The 11,376-nt window shown below is 39.4% G+C and overlaps 1 protein-coding gene across 1 annotated transcript in view; it reads right to left on the reverse strand.

The window, feature by feature from the left end:
* ext1b (exostosin glycosyltransferase 1b) overlaps nt 1-5,022 on the reverse strand; it is an 80,583-nt gene extending 75,561 nt beyond the window's left edge. The window contains exon 1 of the mRNA XM_016281405.1: nt 3,021-5,022. Within this exon, the coding sequence (XP_016136891.1) occupies nt 3,021-3,970 (950 nt within the window). The 5' untranslated portion in view covers nt 3,971-5,022. The remainder of the gene's footprint in view (nt 1-3,020) is intronic.
* Between the last annotated feature and the right edge of the window lie 6,354 nt (nt 5,023-11,376).

Here is an 11,376-nt window from a genome sequence, read left to right on the forward strand (position 1 = left end):
ACATTATGCACAGAAATATATAATCAACCAACAGTAATTAAGCAGAACTCTATTCGGGCTAATTAACTCACATTAGCATTTGTCACACAAGCTCGGGCCACTACTTTATCTGACTGAGGTAAGATCATGAAAAATTCATGATTTAATACTGTGACAACAGAAACAGTGGGAAAGAGCAGAGAGGAGTGCCTCATATTAAAGAAATTAAACTAAGGTCTTGAAAGGTCTATAGTGAATACTGTAATGCAATTTCATCCTATTTATATATAAATACAAGTATAACACTGACATTCACTGCACATGCACCGGCACAAAGCCATCCCTCAACTAGAGGTGGGGAAACTAGTTTGTTTTCTTTTTTCCAATGTGTTCTTGGAATGATTAAAGCCTATGTCTGTGGGCAGGAATAAGAGATGTTAAATTTGGTCCTTGCAGTGCCCTTGAGTAGCCTGGTGAGCAAAAGGCTCACAGAACAGTTAATAAAGTCTGAAAAATCTGGTTAGGTATTAACGAAGGAAAAAAGAGAGTTATTACAGATACCGTGAGGGGAAAAAATGTTGACATTGCAAATATTACCCTTCTATATCTATGCAGTGACTCATTTTCCAGGAAACTAGATTTATACAATTTAACAGGACCAAAAAAAAAACAAAGTTTTAGACTATGACAGAGTCTTATCCCAGACTGAATATCATTTGCAGGGGGATTTGAAATCATTTCCTTCATCTGTATCAGATCAATGTGACGACTTCCACAAATCACATTGAGGCAGATTGGATTTCCTCCACTCTTCCAGCTGGGGCAGTGACCAGCGCTGTGCTTTGTGACACAGTACTGAATGAATCTATTGTTTAATAACGCTTGGCACTGCAGAGTTATTCCAGCTTGGTAAATTCCAAACCGTGGCATGGAGGAATTTCGATCTCAGGGCCAAGTCTCAACTACAAGTCTGGCAGGCTCACTGTCAGACCACCGGTGCCTGAAGCCATTCAGATGCAAGTCAATAAAAAAAGCTGGAAAATCATGCAGTCGGAAAGGTAAATCTGCAAAAAAAAAGAAGCTCAAATCCTTTTGGGTAATTAATATGGAAGCAGAAGTATAATCTAAGTAACCTGAGATTGCCAAAGAAACGTTGTCAAATGGTGAACAACAACCTACCAAACAGAAAAGAGAAACTTTTTTTTTTTGCAGACCCTTGTCAGCCGGGTCATTTTTGCATGGCTCAGCTCGCTCATGTTCCAAACAGCTGTTCTGTCTTACACACACGCACACACACTTACACCCCAATTAGCAGCACCACATCCTGCTGAGAAGCACCTCAGCAGCATCATGGGAGGGAGAAACATGCCAAAAATAGCTGCACACCGACCAACATTAGTGCCATGACTAACCAGGAGTGGGCTAGAGCGGGAGGAAGAGCGCTGACTACCTCTAGGTGCGGAGTCTGAAATCCCATTAATGAGCACTCAGGCTGTTTTGAAGTGATATGCGCCAGGTAATTACTCTCACAATGTACAGTGAAATTATCAGTGACTTCTAACGGACTGTGATTCAGGGTGCTTGACTATGTAATCCATTCACTTTTAGAAAATGGGCAACAGATCAGGGAAGTGAATAGTGGATTATTGATTAACTTCTATCTGTTTAATCAGAAATCAAGCTTGTATAAAGACCGGCAGGGCTAACGGCTAGCGTGAAGGATCTACTTGTGAGCGTGTTAACATTTCAGGACAAAAAAAAAAAAGATTCCAATAACGGTTTATTTACACTGGGTCAGCTTTCTAATTATGCAAGGTCATATGCCCGTTCTCGCTGTTGAGAGAGCATTATATTTCGAGCATATGAGACGTGTCCGAACATATCTATGATTAGGGTGAAATTCCCATGGAGGATGTGTTTTAAAATCAGTGCAATTGAGTTAGGATATAAAAACAGAAAGGATTACAGCTCGCTACTGTACCTGGGAATGTCTCTGTCATGTCAATGGCTTTCTAAAGCAATAAAAGTGTTTCGTAATCTGGTGTAAAAACACATACCCAGGGAGCCCTGCTGGTCTCCATGGCACATGAAGCACCGCTTCAAAAATATTCAAGATGACAACTCACTGAAACAGCTCGCATAAAAATGGCACATTGCTGGGCAAATTGGACGGCGTGATGCATTACTAAACATCTTTGAAGTGGTTTATATTACAGTGTTCAACTCATATTCTGTGTTATTATAAATCACAACAGCATGAAAGTGTAATTATGAAACTCCTCAAAACGATTAAACATCAAGTAGTACTTAGTATTTATGTAATTAGACTGTAAACATAAACAAAGTAAATTGTGACCCATTTGCAACGTAATGACAACTGAATACAACTTTCCCAGACTAAACTTTACCATGGAAACCAGTTTCTTAAAATATCACAGGCTTTTTTCATTGTGCTTTACCCTGTGAGAGCCTTCTTCGAACTAAAACCTCAGGTTAAAGTCACGAATAACTTAAGCAAGGTTTCACATTTGTAATTTTGAAACCGGTTTCACACCGCATTTAACCCTGGTTACGAATCCCAGTTCCGCCAAATGATGGTGCCAAAAGAGTGCGAGGCGATGCGGTACTAGAATGTCACATTGAGTTGTTTAGCAACAGACAACCAATCAAGTGCCTCAGGGTTGACCTAATTAGATATTCATGCCCTTTGTAAAGTTGCAGACACTTTCGCGCGCTGAAGGAAAACGTTAAAAATGACGATGATTTTTAATAACTTAAGTTATTAGAAACTGAGCAATAACATTAGTTGGATGAATAGCCTACAGCACGCGATTCCCACACACCGTATAGCCTATTCATCTAATCAATGTTACTGACATATTCAAAAAGTAAAAAAAAAAAAAAAAAAAAAAAGGGGAACATTTCTGTCATTTTGACAGCTGAGGTTAATAAGTTGTAGTGTGGTAGGCTATTTGTGAAAATGACAGTCAGAAAAGACTACATTGCGATCAGATGAGAAAAACTGAAGTTTGAGAACTCACTTGTCATACTCGGCGTTGTCCTGGTCACATCGCGCGTCCTTGTGTTTCTGCCAGTCTTTGCCGTGTTTGCAGGTGGTGAGGAGAACTACATCCTCCGCGTTATGAACATGATACAAGGCATTCCTCGTGTCCGAGCCGATGCCGGTCAAATAGCGTTTCCCCTTAAATACCAACATATACTTTCTAAAAGGTGGAATGGTGTTGTATTTCAAGTACCCCCTGTCCCCACCGGTTCTTGGGTGCTCCTTGGAGAACAAGGGGATGGATACGTCAAAGTTGGGTCTGAAGTTCTCGGTGCTGATGCTCGCTTTGGCCAGCATGGCCTGACCGATGTCAAAGCCCAAGTCTTCCGTGTAGTCGGGCCACGTGCCCGAATACAAATTAAATATGAGGTGATTTCTACCATTGTTCCACAGAGGCAAGCTCTGCACCTTGGTTTTGAGATTGTGCACGTACTGTGGCGATAACTGGTCTCGGTCAAGAGTGTCCAAGCTCAGGACGAACAGACACGCTTGACCAGGGTCAGAAGTGTAAAACCTAGAGCCCTCGATGGTGGATAAAATGTTCTGGTAACTTTCCGAGATCTTCTCGCCCTTCTGCTGCGGGTACACGTACACTTTGAATCCGTTCCTCTGACACAAGGAGAAATCGAAGCATGAGTGCATGCGGCACCTTTTGCCCTTGTAAACGCTCGAGCTAACGTCTCTCTTCTGCCTGGGCGATATGTGCACGTTATATTCCTCCGTGTCCGAATGGTCCCACGGACTTAAGTGTTGTAAGGGATCCGAGAAGTGTGGCCACGGCTGCTCGGGACGACTATATCCATGCCGGCTCCTGGACCCCGTGTCCGCCGGACCCGGGACCCCTCCTCCTCCTCCTCCAAAGTAAAAGAGCAGAACCAGAAAGGCGCCAGTCAAGAGCGAGATCAGATATCGTTTTTTGGCCTGCATGTGTCCTGAAGGCCAGATCGCGATGTTTGCAAATAAATCTCAAGCGGTTGGAAGTTTGTCTCTCAACACCACCTCCTCCAGCTACAGTACTGCTCCGCCATCTTCCAGCCTGCGAGGATTTACAACTCACGTCTTCCCTCTTCAGATTCCGATCACCGAACAGCAAGCGATTGATCCAGCGCATGTGGGCGATTTTACATCGGGTTCCTCGCTCTCCCTCGTCTGTCTAGTAGCAACATTTCACAGGGCAGCCGTAACAGTAACCGTACCTGTTAAGATCATCATAAACACACAATCAGGTATGCTTACTCGCGGACTTAGTTTTCCCCCGGCGGAGTAATGAAAATGCAACCTTTGTTGACAGGACACGCGCTAGATAAATGTGTCGCACGCTCCGACTCGCACCGGAGAGTTGCGGCGGCACGGACTCATGGAGTTTGTCTTTGGAGAGCAGCGGGTCCCACTGGAAAAGATGGAAAGTCGTTAATAATACACCGACCGAGGTTTATCTCCGATGCTGTGGCGTTTCCCAACCACACGTCCAGACTTAACTAAAGCCCACCGCTCGCAGAGTAACTCCATTCACCTCCGAAACAATAAGATAAAGGGGCAGTTCACCGGAACGACGGTAACCTTACGAATCCCTGCATTTCTCTTATCCCTGCGCTCTCCGTGGACCTTCACACACGCAAGAAGTAGATTTCTTCTTCATCAGGACACCGGCTCTGGAAAGCGGCGTTTCCCTTTTGGCGAAAACACGAGGACAGTGAGCGAGTTTCACAGGATGTTTCCTTAACAAATAAAATCAACGGAGTTCCTTGATCCGCGAGCCCAATCACCTCTTGCTCAGTTGTTCCGATTGTTACTCTGTTACATTCCAATCCCGACACGACGCCAGTGTGCGTGACGTCCCATCATGGTGCATCGTGCGTTTTCATTGGACAGAAGAACCGGATGGGGCGGGGCATCGACAGCACCCATTCATTCCCAGTGCCGAGCATCTCACTGAATGTGGATGGACTTCTAACCACTCTGACCACTGCACATTAAAAATTGACACACTTTTAATGTAGATGTTTTCTTTTAACTCAGCTTTCACTGAATAATTTTGCTATATAATAACATTCTTACGTCAGAGCAAGATTCGTTCTTCTAAACATAGATAGACACTTATTTAAATTGCATTGAAACATAAATGTAAAGTATATTGAAGGGCGGTGGGAGGTGTGGGATTATTTTTCCTTTTATTTTTCTCTAGTTTCCCTCTTCCTATAATAATAATAATACTTTTTAATTTATTATTTTTAATATTTGTATTAATTGGTCATTGGTTACTGTTATTATAATGGTGATGATGATGATGATGTTATTAGAGTAAATAAATCCCAACTGGCATGACAACATTGCTAAAGTGTATATAGTACTTGAAACAGACAATAGAGCAAATCTATAGCGATTTAAAGAAAGTAAAATTAATGGGAACATTAAAAATGGGGCAGGTAGATAAATAAATAAAACAGAATGCAGGCAGAATAGGGGAAATTACATTTACATGTATTCATTTAGCAGACACTTTTATCCAAAGCGACTTACAAATGAATTTATATTAATATGCTATGTATAAATATAAAGTATTACCAAAGGGAGATCAACTATTATGGTAATAAATGATAATAACCTTTTGTGCCTGTCGATATGATGGTGTTGTACTTTCCACTGTCCCCAGCTTAATGAAATGTGTTTTTAACAGGTTGGATATCTTGGAAAATCATTTGATATTGTATACAGCCCTATTATAATGACTTAGTCATGATGATTAATTATTAAAAAATAACTATTAATCTTCAATCCCTGACAGATTGCCCCTTTTTGTAACTATCGCTATTGCTGAACAAATTATTTATTTGTTGTTTACTTAACCAATAATTGAAAGAAGAGAGCTGGATTACCCAAGGGATTTGCTTTTGTATCTAACAGAAGATAAGAAGCCAAGCTCTATAGCACTTCCTCTTCCCAAAGCCTCTCCCAGCTTGTGATAAAAAGCCCCAAATTTGGGCCGCTGTAAACAAATACCCGTGTCTGGATGGGGTAAGCCTTGAGTTCAGAGAGTTCTAAGCCCTGGGAAAGACAAAACACCCTTTGAGAGTCCTCTACCCTCCACTGTTCCAAGATCTGATAAAGCTGCTTGAGATGATGTAACACACTGCATTCCCTGAGTATTCTGGGTAGGGCTGGGCACAGTGATATGGAGACACTACACAGGTGAATGTTGTAAGACCACAAAAGGAACACCTAATAAAAGGGATATGGAACGCAAATCGAAGCCAACATCAACTGTACTGAAAGATTAATGCCTTTCTAAGAGGATAGCTATAAATCATGTGAGTGAAAAATAAAATCAATAACTCAGATTGTGCTGGGAAATGTTTCTTAGGCCACAGAACATTGAGAACATAGAAAAATGAACGCATAAAACTTTCTCTTTTTTACAATTAAAAAATAGTTTTCTAAAGACACATTTCACAATGTCTGAAATCTGGAATTAATGTAATTAAATACATTTTAATATAACAGAATATGCAATTGTCTTGTAAAATGTAATAGAAAAGAAGCATGAGTCTATATGTTTCAGTCTGATGTCTCATGGCTGTGTATTGTTAATGTCTCACATTGTTCATGCTTGTACACTCTATTGTATTTTTTTATCTCACCAAAACCAAACAAGCACAGCTGTTTAACTGCAATGCTATGGCTATGCTTCCAAGGGATGTTAATATGTTAAGATCCTGTTCTCTCCCCACAGCGAGAGCCAGAGTGCTGAGGAGCCGACAACATTTAAAGAATCAAGCAGTGCTCCATGACTAACACAGACATAGTCATTGAGTAGGTGTGGATTCTGAAGTCCTGCTCCTCTTGTTTAACTCTCTCTGGTGCCCTCCAGGCAAATGAATCTTTAGGAGAAAAAAAAGAAGCAAAAACAAAACTGGCACACAACTGGTGTCTTAAAGCATGAGTGTGGGATGGCTAGATACCTCCTCGTTGCTTTATTTATTTAAAATGACCTTTCCGTACTGGAACGGTATTCGCTCTTGGCAATGTTAAGGTTTAAATGTTGGAAGATGTAGGAGGGGAGAGCAGCAGAAACCAAACCCAAGAGGAAAAGGAGAGAGAGTCAAATCGCAAGAAAAAAAGAACTCGAGTGACTCCAGGGAGAGCAAGGCAGTAAATGAAGCAGAACAGGTTAGATGTGTTGATAGGGTTTTGTCCTCATTAAAAAAAGCCAAGTTCTTGACTTCTGAACTCCTTCATTTGTATTCTGTGGCAATTTATTCCGTACAGATTTGGGTTAGATTGCTGTGGTGAAATGAGAGTTTCTTTGCTAAACTCCAGCAGAGGATCCTTCACATTTGGCTCTGTTTTCAACTCAGATGATTAAAAGAGAGGGAAAGAGAGAGAAAGCAAAGTAGAGAAAGAACGATGCCCAGTAGAACAGTGGTATACTTCAGCTTTCATAATGAGTCGTGAAAAATTACCATTAATTAAACAACATCATAAACAAAACTACTTTTTAAAATATGTTTAATTATAATGCATGCAGGTTCATGGCCTCATAATAATTTAAATTATTATTTAGGACAAGTGTGTAATTTGTGCACCACTAGTGATTCTAACTAAAACTGTGAAATTAATGATTGTTTTCACGCTGTTTTTTTCAGCCGTCTGCCCAGTCAGGCAAACAGATAGTCCTGCACCAAACTCACGTTATTTGCTGAGTCAATGTTGCTATGAAAAATGAAAATTCAGTCATTATTTACTCACTCTGGTGTTGTGAGGAGTTGGACTGTTCAGTCCATATTATGGCAGGGAACAGCGACCAGCATAAAGCCTTAAAAAAATAATACAACAGTTTCACTGAAATATTCCATACAACTTCCACGTTCGCTGAAGGAACAATACAAAACTAAAATGTATTTATTAAAATCCTAACTTTGGCAGTTGGTTTTCTGTGCACAACTGCACTTTCACGAGATTGTATTAGTGTAGCATTTTGAGAAATCCCAACTCTACACAAAACATAAAACCCAAAAAAGTACTTTCTTCCCTGAGGTAAATAACTCTGGACCGGACAGAAGGGCAAGTCATGGTAAACCTGTGATTTTGCCGGGGGAAAGCATTAAATATTTGAATGATTTCAGCACACTGTGCCCTCACACACACACACACACACACACACACACACACACATACACACACACACACATTTACACTCTCTTTGATGACCTGCAGTGAGAATGTTAATGCATTACCTCCTCAGGCTGAGATCAGAGCAGGCTTTCCTCACCCCCTTTGAACTTCCTTTTGTTTTCTCTCCCAGTCATCAGGGTTTCCAGCCACAGAACAGGAAAAGTTATCTGGATGGATGCCCTGTCAGTGAGGAATCCTCAGATCTTCCTGTGCATGCATTCACACACTTTTTTTGGCTCACCCCTTCCTGCACATTACCTAGTTCTGTTGGGATAAATATGTGAGAACAGTTTATATTTGGGAATTTTTAGATTCCTTACGGATTAGTACATACAGCTCAAAATTGAAATGATTGGAATGTCATAAAATCTTCCATCTCAGAGTGAGTCAAGGAAACAGTGTTTAGGGTGGATACAGAGCACAACAAAGACATCAGTTTATTCATAATTATTCTGTTAGCAACATGAGGGGAATTCTTCCTCTTAAAGACACAGTCCCAGAATTATTTGTATGTGTCCAATTTTAGAGGGTTTATGGTGTAGAGCACTTTTATCTCTCTGATCTGTCATTCTAATCTAAATCTTGACTTTCTGTGATACTGATTTAAATCCAGCTGCCCCTTAAATGTAGGTGTCTTGAATACTTTTTTCGTACGGTTATAGCTGAATATTAGCTGTTAATGTATAATATGGTCGGAAGGGTTAACATTGCAGGGCTTGGATTGATATCGTCACTTGATATTGTATGTGACACCATTTAAACTTGACATACTTTGACTTTTAGTGAATTGACGCAACTGTTCCCGTTCCCCCAAAACTAAGTGACATTTTAATTTTTAAATCATTTTATACCACTTAAAATGTTCAAGTTTACCATATCGTTTTTAACAACCCTGTTCTTCAAATAACAGCCTCAGTATTGTCACAGGATCACAAACAATCTGCGTTAAATAAAACTGATGTGATTTGAGACTTAACTTAAAAAAACGTCTTTAACAACAAAACATTGCCATCACAAAACGTACGACCTAAGAAAAAGCAATAACCAACATAGGTGTCAATCTAGCAGTGTACATTTGGCACTCTGCATCTAAACAACGGTAAATACACAATAAAATATACCACATTTAATTCTGCACATTTAACCAATTAATAACACAACCCCAAATTTGTTTCACAAAACTGCAAAATCTTTGTGAGCATTTCCGCCCAAACCTGGTTAGAACCACTGTTGCCAACTCTTGTGAGACAAATAAGCAACCACAGCTTTAAAAACAAGCCCAAAACAAGCCCAATATTTTTTGATAATTTATTATCATCGATATTATTTATTATCAATTATTTATTACCAATAAATGAGTCTACAACATATTAAACTGAAACCGAAAAAATCAAAAACATAAGTTATTTTTCAAAAATCAGCAAACTGCAACAAAGCAGGAACAAAACTCATCTCCAATCATCTGTGAGTAGAATAGGATTGGAGAGATGGAAAAGGAGAAAAACACAGCTTCAAAGGGGATCTGTAACATAGCCACATATTTATATCAATTTATATCAATCCCTCATAGAAGAAAAATCACGTTCAAAAAGAAGGCGCGTGAGGAGGGGGTGGAATAGAATGGACTGGAACCATATCTACGGGCCAGAATATTGTAAAGACATGCGGATGGACTCTCTGATTTGGGTCAGAAGGCTACATCAACATTCATTACTACATATTTCAGTGTTTGGAGGTTGTTGCACTTTCTTTTCTACAATGGAAAACCAATTTAGGTTGCATTGTGAGTACACATATGTGCGTGTGTATGTATGAGAAGAATGCTTTGGTGGGTCTTGTGAAGGGTAAAAGCTCTCTTTTGATGAACTGCCTGTGCAGTTCCTGTGTAAAAGCGACTTTCTCTTGTCGCTTTAATATTTCAGCTCTACACTGTGAGGCAGTGACAGCGTGCCCGAGGCGAGCATGCCAATTACACTAACACTGACTATTCTCTATGATATGCCATGGAGCCTTTCATCACCGATGCATTACCGAAGCAAATTATAGATTTTACAACAAAGTTAACTTGAGAGCTGTCAACCAGATCAACCTCCCTCGCCACATTTAGTCACTTTTTCCATTGAGCGTCCATCAAATATACACTCTCAATCTGTCTCTGGCAGTGTGAAGGAAAGCTGGCTCCTTGAGAAGAGATCGGACTGCGGGCAAGCTGACAAGACTATCTGCTCTTTACGTTAATACACCGCAATAAACACCAACGGTCCTCTGCTAAAACCATTCAACTTACATAAGGCCTCTGTGCTTGCTAAAAGCACTTAGCTAAAAACAAAACAAAAAAGGAGTATGGGAGTGTTTTGGCATCTGTTGTTTCCTCTGCTCTTTGTTGGACATGTAACCTTTATTAATAAAACAGTCTTGACTGGGTCTCTGTACAGATTTCCTGATTCGATTATGATTCACAAGATCTTTATTTTCTGATTCATTTGGACCTATTTCATTTATAATGTCCATTTTGTTTACATGTTAAATACATTTTCTCCAAGCTTATGCTGTAGATCACACAGGGAATTGTACAACTTGGCAAAAAAAAAAAATATAATAATAATAATAATGATTATAACAACAGGGACAAACTGCTATTTATTTAACAGATGTATTAACAAAACCAAAACCAAAAGTAAATTTTATATTGCATTTCTTGTGTAAAATTAAAATATAAACTCACCATAAAAGTTATAAACTACCATAAAAGAATATATAAAATCAGAAAAAATGTAACAATTAACATTGTTCTGTCATTTAGGTTCAAATGGCACACACACTTTATTTATTTATTTACTCAAATATTCTATCACTTAAGATAATGATATAAGACTTCACAAGAGTCATTTGTTGATGAATGAACAACTCATGAATGAAGGACTACATTGGTTGCGCTGGATATTTTTGATTTACTAAAAAAATGGTTAAAAAAATGGTTAAAAAAGTGTCTTTCGATTGAGAATCGGACTGTGAATCACTGCACTGTTCTCGCTGTCAAATTCATACAGCAAAACAAAACAAAACAAAACTAAACAGGAAGTGTTTTGTGGCATCAATATCCATATTTAAATGAAGATTGTGATTTATCAATCTTGTATTGGTTGGGAAATCAATATTTT

Source organism: Sinocyclocheilus grahami, unplaced genomic scaffold (genome assembly GCF_001515645.1).
Source record: "Sinocyclocheilus grahami isolate Dianchi unplaced genomic scaffold, SAMN03320097.WGS_v1.1 scaffold149.1, whole genome shotgun sequence".
NCBI classification, from domain to species: Eukaryota; Metazoa; Chordata; class Actinopteri; order Cypriniformes; family Cyprinidae; genus Sinocyclocheilus; species Sinocyclocheilus grahami.